The following is a 14,854-nucleotide window of genomic DNA, read 5'->3' as shown; positions in this document are numbered from 1 at the left end:
AGGATATGCTCTGTGTGACCCTTCATGGGAGGGGGAAAGCATAAGGGAGGCTGCTTCCGGTGGATTGCTCTAGAACCTACCCATGTCTTTCCCCCTTGTGGTCCAGCTCTGTATCCTTACTAAGTTGCCATCATATAGCTGTTGGTGCAATTACATGCTGAGTCCTGTGAGTCTTAGTGAATCTGAACGAGGGGCTGGTCTCGGGAACTCCCAACACCGCACTAATATGAAAAATGACAATAAGCATGTAAAATACACGGGCAGGGAGAAAACCACCATACAGTGGCTGTTTCGGAGTTGCATTGTTATGAGTGACTTTTGTTTTCTTTTGATACTTCTCGGTATTTTGTGTATTTCCCATTTTGATGTTACTTTTAGTTTCAGAACAGGTTCATTTTTAAAGCATTTCTGTTATATTCAACGTTGTCATCATGTTTAGAGTGGCTGACCTCTGAAAGGTCATCTTTCATTTTCCCTTAGGGTTGCAATCCTCTTGCACAAACTGGCCGGAGCCGACTGCAGAATCAGAGGGCTGCCTTGAACCAGCAGATCCTGAAAGCCGTGCGGATGAGAACGGGAGCAGAAAACCTCCTGAAGTGAGTGACTGCTGGCTCCATTGCCTCGGTGGGGAGCCAGCCTTTCCTGGGGCCTGTCCATCCCGAAACTCTCAGGCCTGCCCAGCTTCCTCTCTAGCTCTCAGGGTTTGTTTTTTTTTAAGATTTTATTTATTTATTTATTTGACAGAGAGAGACACAGCGAGAGGGGGAACACAAGCAGGGGGAATGGGAGAGGGAGAAGCAGGCTTCCCTCGGAGCAGGGAGCCCAATGCGGGGCTCGATCCCAGGACCCTGTGATCATGACCTGAGCCAAAGGCAGCCGCTTAACGACTGAGCCACCCAGGCACCCCACTCTCAGGTTGTTTTTTTAACTTTGGGGTCCCCTCCTTGTTCTAGTGCCTGGAGCAGGCCCTTCCTTGCCTAGAGCTTTATTATGTTCAGGACAAGTATTTTACCCAGCCTGTTTGTGTGATTGGGGATGGGGGAAGCCAATGATCACATTCCTGTTTGTTTTCCCTGCTTTCTATGGGACGTGTCTGTTTTCTCTATTGCCTGGTGGAGAAACTATGCCCAGTCTAAAATCACCGCTTGGTAACTGTTGGATGTATAAAGGAGAAGAAGGCAGGAGGGAGGGAATGGGACATTTCTGTTGCTAGTGTCCATCCCTCTAAGGAGAGGCCCCAGTGCAGCCCCATGGCCTTGGGGCTCTGGTGGGAAAATAGTTACTTATCAAGCTTAGAACTCAGTGAAGCTTTCCCTTTGTCATAGGCAGCTCTAAGCCCTCCCCACACCCTTCGGTGCAGTGTCAGACAGGTGTGCCAGCTTCCTCTTGTTATAGTGTAGCCTTTCTTCTTCCTTCAGAGTTCGGGGGGTACCTCTTGTCAGCCTCATGCCGTCTTCTGTACTGGTGGTCAGCACTGTGCCTGCTGCCCGGCCAAGTGAGACAGATGCCTCCTGCAGCCTCAGAAAGAGACGTGGGGCACTCGCAGGGACCTGGAACCCACAGACCTGGAGGGAACCCGGAAACCTGGCAGGATATGGATAATGGGTGTTCCCAATGGGTCAGCTGCACCGTTGGAGGCCTGGAGAGCCCAGAGGCTGCTCTGAGACCGTTGGTCTCAGATACACCAAGCAAATACACCAAACCAGGTGTTTGTAACAGAGCTGCGATACTCTGGTGGTCAGATACGTCCCAGCATCACGATCAGCTCCTCCACAGGGGCCGCTCCCCTGAGCAGCCAGTAAAGACAGGAAACATAAACTTAGGGCAACTTCCTTTGGGAATCCTTCTGTATCTGCTTCCTAGGAAAGATGCCTGAGATACTAAGTGGGGGAACAGCGAGACGCAGGACAGCATGCCCTGCGTCTGTGTTTAAAGGATTGGTGTGTTTGGTTTTGTGCATGCAGAGACTTTTTCCAGAAAGGACGAAGAAAGAAGCTGCTAGAGTCAGCTCTGGGGAGCAAGACCAGGGATGGGGGTGAAGGTGACTCTTAACTTGTCATGTTACTTCCTCCGGTGTTTGGATGTTCTTTTACGAAGTGCCTGAATTACTTTTATTCATTTTTATTGTGAGATCCTGCAAAGGCCTGGAGGATAGTATCACTAACCACCTAAACCTACCACCAGCTCAGGAACAACAGTACCTTGTGTCGGCATTGATATACGTGGGCTAGCAGAGAACACAAGTCCTGGCATGGCCAGGGTTCTGGAAACCTCTTCTCCAGCTACTTCTTTAACAGAGTAGAAGCTAGGTTGTGACTGGAGGAGATAACAAAGCCATTATGACATTTCACCCTTATTTTTTTTTTTAAGTTTATTTACTTATTTATTTTTTTAAAGATTTTATTTATTCATTTGAGACACAGAGATACAGAGAGAGAGAGAGAGAGAGAGAAAGCATGAGCAGGAAGAGAGGCAGAGGGAGAGGGAGAAGCAGGCTCCCCGCTGAGCCAGGAGCCCGATGTGGGGCTTGATCCCAGGACCCTGGGATCATGACCCGAGCCGAAGGCAGACGCCCAACCATCTGAGCCACCCAGGCGCCCTACTTATTTATTTTTAAGTAATCGCTACACCCAACGTGGGGCTCGGCCTCACAACCCTGAGATCAAGAGTCACACGCTGCCCTGCCTGAGCTGGCCAGACGCCCCACAACATTTCACCTTTTACAATGTCTGGTAGTGTCCTTGTCCCCAGAGAAGTCTGGAGCTGGGGACGGTCAGGTCCACGGTATAGTGGACCTCATGCAGCCGGTGTAGCTTGGGAGAAGCCCCCGATTTCGGGATCGGCGGCCCTGGGCCAGCTGAGCTTGCCGTGCTGGGAAGGCTGCAGGCGCATCCCCTCCCATCCCCCCCGGCGTGATTTGTGGTGGCTGGTTTTGGTTGACACTTTGGTGTGGCTAAGGAGGCAGGCGGGTGGCCTTGCCTCTGTGGCTCCCCAGGAGCGGACTGCAGTGGATGGGGCTGTTCATTCACCCCATAAATGAATTTGCTGAGCACCTAGCAAGGGGCAGGCTGTGTTTGAGGTGCAAGAGGAGAAGGCTGCAGGCCCTGCTTTCCCGATGCTTGATCTCCTGTGGGGGGACCTTAAATACACAGCAGACAAGTCCAGTCATGTCAGAGGTGATGTTTTCTAGGGCGTTGATGAGAGGGAAATGTGACCGCGTGGCTCAGCCTTCGAAACAGGCCAGTCAGGGGGCCCTCTCTGACCAGGGGCCTTGGTGTTTCTAAGGCGGGAACCGGGGTGGTTTTGTTGGTCTTGCTCTTTTAACAATAGCGGCAAACAGCCTCCGAGGCCCGGTGGTTCAAGCTCATTGTCAGGTTGGCCGTTAGGGAGCTGGCAGCGCAGGGCGGGGAGGTGGGGAGGGTGGCTTGTTAATGATTTTCGCAGTGACCTAAAAGTTCAAAGTGGCCCTTTCTGGAGAATGTTGTGAGAGAGAACCCTAAAGGTATTTATTAATCTGACTCCAGCAGCAGCAATGGTTTCCCGAAAACAAATAAGGCGTTCAGCCAAGTCTGGCTCTGGCCCTGTGGTTGGCGCTGGGTGGCTGATTAGGTGGCTGTCCCTGCTGCCAAGGTCTGTGTGCCTGTCTGCTTTCAGGTTCTCGGATGTCCCTCCACGGCCGTCAGGTAAAGATAGAGCGTGTGGGGGGGGGTGCCTGGGTCGGTTCAGCGTCTTACTCTTGGCTTCGGCTCAGGTCATGGTCTCGCGGTCATGGGATCGAGCCCCGCTTCGGGCTCCACGCTCAGTGTGGAATCTGCTTCAGATTCTCTCTCCCTCTGCCCCTCCTCACTCACACTCTCTCTCTTTCTCACATACATAAATAAAATCTTAAAAAAAAAAAAAAAGAGCATGTGGGAAGATGACCCCCAAATGCAGGAGTGCCAGGGTCCCAGTGCTTACCTGCATTGGTAGGGGGCTGGGCAGGCCCTAGAGGAGCCAGGCTTTGTACCCCTTCAAGGTCTTCTCCTCCTCTGAGCTGGATCTGCCTAGAGTCCGTGAGCTTCCTGGAGTTTGACTGGAAAGAGATCAGATATTTTAAATGTACTTTTCCAGGCTAAGCAAGGACAATATTCTCTCTCTTTTCCTAGCACCCTGCCCTCCCTTGAGTAAAGCTGGGGTGGAAACATGATGCTGTTTCTCTGAAACAGAGATGGTCTTTGTGGAATTTAAAGTGTGTTGCCATGTCGTTCCATTTTCACTAACTGGGCCTTTGCATAAGGGCAGGGCGTTTGACATCTTTGGGCTCAGGTTCCCCTCTTATTCCGGTACTTTTTAGAGCAGGGCTGGCCCCCTCTGAGGCTTACAGGGGCTGGGTGGGCTCAGGAAAGACTGGAGGGGCTGGGCCTGGTGCTGTGAGGCATTAGGGAGTGGTGGGGACAGTGGCAAAGTGCAGAGCACATGCTTTCTCTGGAGGGGCCACCTGCAGTGTGCCTCGAATGGAGGGGAGGACGAGGGTTGCCAGGTCTAAGGATTTTTTTTTTTTTAGCAGAAGATAGGGATCTGACCTTTTTCTCCCTTTTTTTTTTTTTTTTTGAATCTTCTGATAGTTGAATTTTAAATATTGGTGCATAGTTGAATGGGGGGACAATAACACCCTAAGGACCAAGTAAACAAGCCCCCCTTGACCTCCAGTTTGTAACCTCTGCTCCGGAGGCTCATGAAGCTCTGCGCCGGGGGTGACCAGGGTTGGTGGCAGCTGTAATAAGAGTGACTCGAGGTTAGTGGCTGCTCACACCGTCAGTTCTGAGGGAGACTGGCGTGTGTCTGTGCCGTGTGGTGTGTGAGCCCCCCTTGGCCTTTGGGGCTCACAGCAACCCTGAGGCCTCCCTTCCTACACTGGCTACCCTGGGAGCAGATGTCTTGCCAGACCGGCTGATCTGCTGTCCTCGCTGGGTGACCACGGGAGGCCACCAGGTGGTACTTGCAGGATTTGGGGTCAGATGGATTAAGGTCAAACTGTTCCAATAAGGTCTCCGAAGCTGGTGCAAGTCTTTGGTGCTTCTCAACATGCCTGTTCCCGGTTGCGGGGGAAGGGGGCAATTTTACTGAAAGACTTGGAAGGAAAAAGTTACACTAAAGCAAATGGAGATATATGCGTCAACATTCAAAATTCACCTGCATCTTTAAGACAAAACACCAGACGTTAAAGAAATTTGGGCCTTGGAGCAAAGAAGTAAGCCATTACCACGTGGGAACTTCTTAAGGTAGAAAAGGTCACGGGGCGCCTGGGTGGCTCAGTTGGTTAAGCGACTGCCTTCGGCTCAGGTCATGATCCTGGAGTCCCGGGATCGAGTCCCGCATCAGGCTCCCTGCTCGGCGGGGAGTCTGCTTCTCCCTCTGGCCCTCCTCCCTCTCGTGCTCTCTCTAGCTCATTCTCTCTCTAATAAATGAATAAAATCTTTAAAAAAAAAAAAAAAAAGAAAAAGAAAAGGTCTCAGCAGCTCCAAATTCAGGGAAAGAATGTGTCAGTACCCTCAGGAAATAATTGGATGTGGCTTTCCGTCCCCATTCACGCTTGTTGGGCTGATCACTCATCGAGGCAGTGGGACACCTTCTCATTCTTGACTTTTGCAAGTGTGTGTGTGCTCTTTATGAAAAACCCAAGGGAAGAGGCCTTTCCTTGGAGGTCCAGGCCAGAGGGAGGCCGTGGAGAACCTAGGTTGGAGACTCTGGGCTGAAACACCCTTTTGCCTCATCCCGGCTGGCCTCAAGGGCTATAACCTCAGTCATTGGGCCATAAACTTCTTGGAGGAGGTTTGCAACCAAGGGAAGGTGAGAAAAAAAGCCATGTTCTTCCAAGGAGGCCCATAGAAACGATTTGTTGTCATTTGGAAAGGCAGCCCAGATGCAGAGCACCAGTATTGAGGAGACTGAGGCTCTGGTTTTAATTCCTAAAACCAGCTGGTTCTATTTTTATATGTTACCCCGTGCTGTTCTCCCAGCCTGGGCACATACATCATATTCAATTGATTTACCTTCTTTGAGAAGCCCCCTTCCTCCAGTGAATCTGAAAAATCATTCTCTGTGCTAGAAACAGCTCACACTTGAGGGTTGGTTTCCCATTCGTCTTTGTACCCAAAGGTTAGCATTGTGGAGACTGACCCTGAAGCCCCACCTGGCCACCAACTTTTTCCAGAGTGACCCACACAGAGGTCCATGTCCAAAGAGCAGCTCATTGATTTGTTGCCAATCCTAAATCTCAAATTGCCAAGTCAAGAGGGAAGAGAAGTGGCAAATCAATATATAGAGGTGGAAAAATCAAGTTGGCCTATTTGGAGGCTCTGCAGATATTTGGGCAAGGGTCTTAGGGTGTAAATTGTTGTATTTAAGTTGGATCCACTCTGTTGCAGAGAACCAGTCCCTCGCAACCCCCACCATTGCTTCTAGGGAGTCATCTTTACTGCCATTTGTTCTTACATCAACTGAAATTTGCTGAGCCCCCACCACGTGGAAAAGACAATGCCAATTTCTAGGAGAAAGAGAAAGAAATAGAAGGCAAAGGTCTTGTTCTCCATTGTAACTTCTGTATCCTTTGCTAGACATGGGCCACGGTTTGTCTCCGAGCTTTCTGGCAGGCAGTATGAAGATGGGACAGTGACTTGGAACACATTTCATACCTGTTGGTTCAGCCAAAGGCAAACCAGTTGCAAAGAAGAAGCTTTTCCCGGTTTCTTTCCTCGTGTCCTTGTGGACATTATCAGCTAGTGAATCAGTCACATTCTCAGAAACATCTCTGTGGTACAGATTTTACAAGCGGCAGATTGTGATTGTGGTGATAAAATCAATTCATGGGGTTGCTGTGGTATTATAAAAAATAAATATTTGGGGGTGCCTGGCTGGCTCAGTTGGTAGAGTGTGGGCCTCGATCTTGGGGTTGTGAGTTCAAGCCCCACGTTGGGCATAGAGCCTAATTAAAAACAAAGACACTATGCCTGGTTCCTGGCACAGAGCTCCTAGAACCCTTGGAATCTCCTGTCTTCTGTATGCTAATGGGGGGACAGGGCCTTCAAAATGGGGCTTTTAACCAGAAAGACCAAACCTGGTGAGAGGATTAGAACTTACAGAGCCACCCCCAAACTTCCGGGGAGGGGAAGGCGGCTGAAGATTGAGTTCAGTTGCCAATGGCCAATGTTTAATCGATTGTGCCCACATAATGAAATAGTGAAACCTCCATACAACCCCTCACAATGAGGTTTGGGAGCTTCCAGGTTGGTGAACACATCGAGGTGCTGGGGGCGGGGGGATGACCTGCCTGGAGAGAACACGGAAGCTGCTCACCCCTCCTTGGCCTGTGGATCTATTCCATCTGACTCTTAAGTTGTGTCCTTTAAAATAAACCAGTAGGGGCGCCTGGGTGGCTTAGTCGTTAAGCGTCTGCCTTCGGCTCAGGTCATGATCCCAGGGTCCTAGGATCGAGCCCCGCATCGGGCTCCCTGCTCGGCAGGAAGCCTGCTTCTCCCTCTCCCACTCCCCCTGCTTGTGTTCCCTTTCTCGCTGTCTCTCTCTGTCAAATAAATAAATAAAGTCTTTAAAAAAATAAAAAATAAAATAAACCAGTAAATGTAAGTCAAGTGTTTTCCTGAGTTTTCTGAGTCATTCTGGCAAATTACCATAGAAGGGTGTTGGGGGAACCCTTGATTTGTAGCTGGTTGGTCATGAGTGCAGGTGCCCCCCCAACCTTGTGCCTGGCACTTGACGTGGGGGCAGTCTTGGGGTGCTGAGCCTTTAATCTGTGGGAATTGAATTGAATTGAATTGCTGGACACCCAGTTGGTGTCAGAGAATCAGAATTGGAGAGTTGCGTATATTACTCCTTTAAAAAAAATACGCTCTTAGAATAGAATCAAATATATTGGCATATATTGTATGCGTGGCAAAGTTCGGTTTGTGTGACTTTCGTTTTAGGGGTATGTATGTATATGTGTATACTGTGTTGTGATATAAAATGTACTTCTTAAGGGTAATCATGCTTTCCCCCCCTCTCCGCCAAAATCCCTAAACCAATGATATTCACCAGAATGAGCTTCCAATATCTCGTTGCCCTGCTGGGAAGCCCAGATGTGCATGTGTGAAGACGTACTGAGTAGTAAAAGGGCCAGTGTCATCCTATTTGCAGCCAGGGTCAAGCATGGCTTTTTCTTTTTTAAAAAATTTTTTTATTGTTATGTTAATCCCCATGCATTACATCATTAGTTTTTGATGCAGTGTTCCATGACTCATTGTTTGTGCATAACACCCAGTGCTCCATGCAGAACGTGCCCTCCTCAATACCCATCACCAGGCTAACCCATCCTCCCACCCCCCCCCTAGAACCCTCAGTTTGTTTTTCAGAGTCTATCGTCTCTCATGGTTCATCTACCCCTCCGATTTCCCCCCCTTCATTCTTCCCCTCCTGCTACCTTCTTCTTTTTTTTTTTTTTTTCTTAACATATATTGCATTATTTGTTTCAGAGGTACAGATCTGAGATTCAACAGTCTTGCACAATTCACAGCGCTTACCAGAGCACGTACTCTCCCCAGTGTCTATCACCCAGTCACCCCATCCCTCCCACTCCAGCAACCCTCAGTTTGTTTCCTGAGATTAAGAATTCCTCATATCAGTGAGGTCATATGATACATGTCTTTCTCTGTTTGACTTACTTCGCTCAGCATAATACCGTACAGTTCCATCCACGTCATTGCAAATGGCAAGATCTCATTCCTTTTGATGGCTGCATAATATTCCATTGTATATATATACCACTTCTTTTTTTTTTTTTTAAAGATTTTATTTATTTATCTGAGAGAGAGAATGGGAGACAGAGAGCGTGAGAGGGGGAGGATCAGAAGGAGAATCAGACTCCCCGCTGAGCAGGGAGCCCGATGTGGGACTCGATCCTGGGACTCTAGGATCATGACCTGAGCCGAAGGCAGTTGCTTAACCAACTGAGCCACCCAGGCGCCCTATACCACATCTTCTTTATCCATTCATTTGTCGATGGACATCTTGGCTCTTTCCACAGTTTGGCTATTGTGGACATTGCTGCTATAAACATCAGGGTGCACGTACCCTTTCGGATCCCTTCTTTTGTATCTTTGGGGTAAATACCCAGTAGTGCAATTGCTGGATCATATGGTAGCTCTATTTTCAACTTTTTGAGGAACCTCCATACTGTTTTCCAGAGTGGCTGCACCAGCTTGCATTCCCACCAACAGTGTTGGAAGGTTCCCCTTTCTCCGCATCCCTGCCAACATCTGTCATTTCCTGACGTGTTAATTTTAGAAGCATGGCTTTTTCTGAGGAGGCGTGGCATGAGCTTGTGGGTCAAGGAGAAGGAGTTCAGTGATGGGCAGAGGAGAGAGAGAAGGGGGAGAATACATATAAACACATCATGGAGAGAAATTGATGAGCTCAAATATGTGGCAAGGTAGGGAGAGCCCCAGTGCAGAGGACAGACTGTAGGGGAAGTGATTTAGCATTTTACCTCCTGGGGGAAAGGTGAACAGGCAGTGAGCAAAGCGAGCCCGTGACAGGTAGCTGGATTTTCATCAGCTGGCGAGGGGAAGGGATCAGGTACCATTTCTTCCGCTGGCTAGAGCTCTTGGCTGATGAGCCTCAGGTGTCCTCATCCATGAAAGGAGGAAGTTCTAGTAGCTGGTCCGAGGAATGACTGAGGACTTGCCGGGATGGTTCATGGGCATGTGCCCCACAAGGCCTGGCTCAGTATTTGGTTATTATTGCCAGTGTTACTTTTGCAATGATTCCTAATCCATAAAATGAGGGAACACCTGTAAAGTCTTCCAGCAGGTGTCCAAAATTCTGCTTTGAGGACTTGAGTAAATAAAGTTCATGCCTTCATACTGTTTAACACCATTCCATTCTAGGGATATATCTCATTTTACTTATCCAATTTGCCAGTTAATGGATATCTGGGTTTTCCCCACTTTTTGGCTATTATGAGTAATGCTACTATAAACATCACATACACCTTTGTTGGGATATAAGTTTTCATTTCTCTCACATAGATTCCTAGGAGAATCTCAGTTGTATGATAAGTTACACATAGTAACGTTTTTATTGATTTTTTTAAAAAAGATTTATTTATTTGAGAGAGAGAGAGAGCAAATGGCGGAAGGGGCAGAGGGAGAGGGAGAATCCTCAAGCAGATTCCCCACTGGGCACAGAATCCAATGCAGGGCTCAATCACACGACCCTGAGATCATGACCTGAGCCAAAATCAAGAGCCAACCAGGTGCCCCAGATATTTAGCATTTTTAGAAACTACCCAGCTGTTTTCCAAAATGCTGTGTCGTTTACATTCAGCAGTGTGTGAGGAGAGTTCCAGTTTCTCTACATCCTCCCCAACACTTGTTATTGTTTCTTTTTTAGTATAGCCAGTCTAGTTGTGTATTGGTATCTCATTATGCTTTTAATTTGTATTTCCCTATATTGAGTCAAGACATACCTTTTTGTGTGCTTATTAGACATTCATGTATATTCTTCAGTAAAATGTCTATTCAAGTCTTTGTCCATTTCATGAATTCAGAAAGTTGCAGGATACACAATCAATATACAGGAATCTGCCTTATTTCTATACACCAATAATGAATTATCAGAAAGAGAAATTAAGAAAATAATTCCATTTACAATTGCATCAAAACTAATAAAATACCTAAGAATAAATTTAACAAAAGAGGTGAAAGACCTGTACACTGGAAACTATGACACTGATGAAAGACATTGAAGGCACAAATAAATGGAAAGATATCCCATGCTCATGGATTGGAAGAATTAATATTGTTCAAATGTCCATACAGCCAGAGCAGTCTACAAATTCAGTGCAATCCCTATCAAAATTCCAGTGGCACTTTTCAAAAGTAGATAAAACAATTCTAAAATTTCCATGGAACCACACAAGAGTCTGAATAGTCAAAGCAATCTTGAGAAAGAAGAACAAAGTTGGAGGTATCACGCTTCCTGATTTCAAACTATATTACACAGCTATAGTAATCAAAACAGTATGAGGGGCGCCTGGGTGGCTCAGTTGGTTAAGCGACTGCCTTTGGCTCAGGTCATGATCCTGGAGTCCCGGGATCGAGTCCCACATCGGGCTCCCTGCTCAGCAGGGAGTCTGCTTCTCCCTCTGCCCTCTTCCCTCTCGTGCTCTCTGTCTCTCATTCTCTCTCTCTCAAATAAATAAAATCTTTAAAAAAAAAAAAAACAGTATGGTATTGGCATAAAAACAGACACATAGATGAGTGAAACAGAATAGAGTACAGAAATAAACCCATGCATATATGATCAATTCACTTAATACAAAGGAGCCAAGAATATACAGTGGAGAAAGGATAGTGTCTTAGCGATGGGGAAACTGGACAGCCGTGTATAAAAGATGAAACTGGGCCACTGTCTTACATGACACACAAAAATTAACTCAAAATGGATTAAAGACTTGAATATAAGACCTGAAACCATAAAAGTCCTAGAAGAAAACACAGGGGGTAAGCCCCTGGACATGGTGATGATTTTTTGGATTTGACACCAAAAGCAAAAAAATAAACACGTGGGACTACACAGCAAACTACAAAACTGCACAGCAAGGACCATCAACAAAATGAAAAGGCAGTGGGAGAAAATATTTGTAAGTCATCTATCTGCTAAGGGTTTCATATCAAAATACATAAAGAACTCATACAATTCAATAACACAAAAACAATCTGATTAAAAAACCGGCAGAGGATCTGAATAGACATTTTCCCAAAGTAGACAAAAGATGGCCAATAGACACATGAAAAGATGCTCAACATCACTCATCAGCTGGGAACGGCAAATCAAAACCACAGTGAGACCTCACACCTGTTAGCATGGCTGTTATCAAAAAGAGAAGAAATAATAAGTGTTGGTGAGAACATGGAGAAAAGGGAATCCTCGTGCACTGTTGGTGGGGAATGTAAATTGGTGCAGCCACTATGGAAAACAGTATGCAGTTCCCTTAAAAAAACTAAAATTAGAACTACCATGTGATCCAGCAGTTCCACTTCTGGGTACTTATTTGAGGAAAACAAACACACTCACTCGAAAAGATACATGCACCCCCATGTTCACTGAAGTGTTATTTACAATAGTCAAGATATGGAAAACAACCTAAGCGTCCATCAGTGGATGAATGGATAAAGAAGATGCGGTATGTATATACTGTGTAATGTTATTTGGCCATAAAGAAGCACGAAATCTTGCCATTTGTGACAATATGGATGGACCTCGAGGGCATTGTGTTAAGTGATATAAGTCAGAAAGAGAAATACCGTATGATCCCATTTATATGTAGAATCTTTATTAAAAAAAAAAAAAAGCTCATAGATACAGAGAACAGATGGATGCTTGCCAGAGTTGGGGGTTGGAAGATGGGTGAAATAGGTAAAGGGGGTCAAGAGACACAAACTTTCAGTTATAAAATAAACAAGTCATGGGGATTTAATGTATTCCATAGTGACTATAGTTAATAATACTGTATGGCATATTTTAAAGTTGCTAAGAGAGTAAGTCTTAAAAGGTCTTACCACAAGAAAAAATTCTGTAACTATGGTGGTGACTGTTAACTAGATTTATAGTGCTGATCTTTTGTAATATATATAAATATGGAATTATTATGTTTTATACCTGAAACTAATATAATGTTGTATGTCAATTACATCTCAATTTAAAAAAATCTTTTGCCTGTTAAAAAAATTATATGTCTTTTTATTATTTAATCAACAGAACTCTTTATATAGTCTAGATACAAAGTCTCTCTATCATTTATATAATTTGCAAATATTTTTCTCCCAGGCTGTGGCTTGTGTTTTCTTTTTTTTTTTCTCTCTTTTATGGTGTCTTCTGAATCACAGAAGTTTTTACATTTGACAGAATCCAATTCGATTTCTTCTTTCACGGATTGTGCTTTTGGTGTATAGCGAAGAACACTGTCCAGCCCAAGGTCATAAAGATTTTCTTCTGTATTTTCCTCTAGAAGTGGTAGAGTTTTAGCTCTTATACTGAAGTCTCTGATCCATTTTTTAAAAAGATTTTATTTACTCATTTGAGAAAGAGAGCACCAGCGGGGCGGGGAGGAAGGGCAGAGGGAGTGGGAGAAGCAGATTCCCCGCTGAGCAGGGAGCTGGACACAGAGCTCCATCCCAGGACCCTGAGATCATGACCTGAGCCAAAGGCAGATGCTCAACAGACTGAGCCACGCAGGTGCCCCATCTCTGATCCATTTTGACTTAATATTTATGTATGGGATGAGATTTAGATTGAGGTTTTTTGCTGATTGTGCAGAAAAGATTTATCAAAGCAGACCTGAGACAGCTATCCTTAGAAAGCCTGCTTGCAAGGTTGGCCTTTGGCTGGTGTCTGGAAACTTAATTTCAGGATTGTTTCCACCATTTCCAGAACTGATAAGAGGGGCTCATTGTGCCTGAACTGTTTGCACAAACAGTGTGGTTTATGCTGAGTACCTGCTTCCTTCTGGGAGTCTGGAATTTTGGAACATGCTAGAAACAAGTGCCTACCTGACCAGTCCCCAGTAAAAACCTAGACCACCATGGCTCGAATGAGCTTCCTGAGTAGAGAGCATTTCACACGTGTTGTCAGAACACTGTTGGAGGAGTTCAGCACATCCCATGTGACTCTCCTGGGAAAGAGGACCCTTTGCAGCCTGTGCCTGGTTTCCTCCAGACCTCACCCCGTGTACCTTTTCCCTTTTGCTGTAGTAAATCAGAGCCATGAGTACAACTATGTTATGAGTCCTGTGAGTCCTCCGAGTGGATCACTGAATGTGGGGGTGATCTTGGGGACACTGTTGAAAAGACTGTCTTTCCTTCCTTGAAATATCTTGTCACCTTTGTCAAAAGCAATTGACTGTAAATGTCAGGATTTATTTCTGGATTCTGTTTTGTTCCAACGCCTATCCTTATGTCCATACTACATTATCTTGATTGCTGTGGATTTATAGTAAGTTTTAAAATCCGATAGCATAAACCCTCCAACTTTGTTCTTTTTCAGAATTATTTGGCTTCTAGGTCTTTTGCATTTCCATATAAATTTTAGGATCAGTCTGTCAATTTCTACTAAAAAGTTCACTGGGATTTTGACTGGAACTGCATTGAATTGATCAATTAGAGAGAATTGACACCTTAACAATAGTGAATCGTCTAATGCGTAAACACGGACTGTCTCTCCGTTTAATATGCACTGTTTTGTAGTTTTCAGTGTACAAGTCTAATTCTTCTTTTGTTAAATTTATTTCAAAATATTTTACTCTTTTTGATGCTATTGTGAATGAAATTGTTTTCTTAATTTCGTCTTAAGAGTGCTCATTGCTGGTAGTGGAGATAAAATTGATTTTTGTGGACTGAATTGTATCCTGTGACCTTGCTGAATGTATTAGTTCTAGTATGTGTTTTGTGAATGCCTTGGGATTTTCTACATACGAGATTATGTCAACTATGAATAAAGACAGTTTTACTTCTTCCTTTGCAATCCAGACGCCTTTAATTTCTTTATTTACCTATTGCCACTGGTTTGAAGTTCTAGTACAGTAGTGATTAGAAGTGGCAAAAATGGATGTCTTTGCCTTGTTCCTGATCATAATGGGGAAGCATGTCTTTTCACCACTGGTATGATGTTAACTTTGTGTTTTCGTAGATGCTTTTTATGAAGTTTTGTAAATTCTCTTCTGTTCCTAGTTCATTGAGAATTTTTATCATGAATCTGTGTTGGACTTTTTTTGTATCTATTGAGAGGACCATGTGGTTTTTATCCTATTTCCTATTAATAT

At 45.3% G+C, this 14,854-nt stretch overlaps 1 protein-coding gene across 2 annotated transcripts in view; it reads left to right on the top strand.

The window, feature by feature from the left end:
* Positions 1 to 14,854, top strand: part of RHPN2 (rhophilin Rho GTPase binding protein 2) — a 59,819-nt gene that overhangs the window by 13,147 nt on the left and 31,818 nt on the right. For both annotated transcript variants that reach the window (XM_064581932.1, XM_064581933.1), the window contains exon 2: positions 481 to 596. In XM_064581932.1, coding sequence (XP_064438002.1) covers positions 481 to 596 — 116 coding nt within the window. The remainder of the gene's footprint in view (positions 1 to 480; positions 597 to 14,854) is intronic.

This window comes from Mirounga angustirostris, unplaced genomic scaffold (genome assembly GCF_029215605.1).
Source record: "Mirounga angustirostris isolate CCGP_5_RB_7025 unplaced genomic scaffold, mMirAng1.0.hap1 SCAF_16, whole genome shotgun sequence".
NCBI lineage: Eukaryota > Metazoa > Chordata > Mammalia > Carnivora > Phocidae > Mirounga > Mirounga angustirostris.
This window is presented reverse-complemented; position numbering and strand designations above follow the sequence as displayed.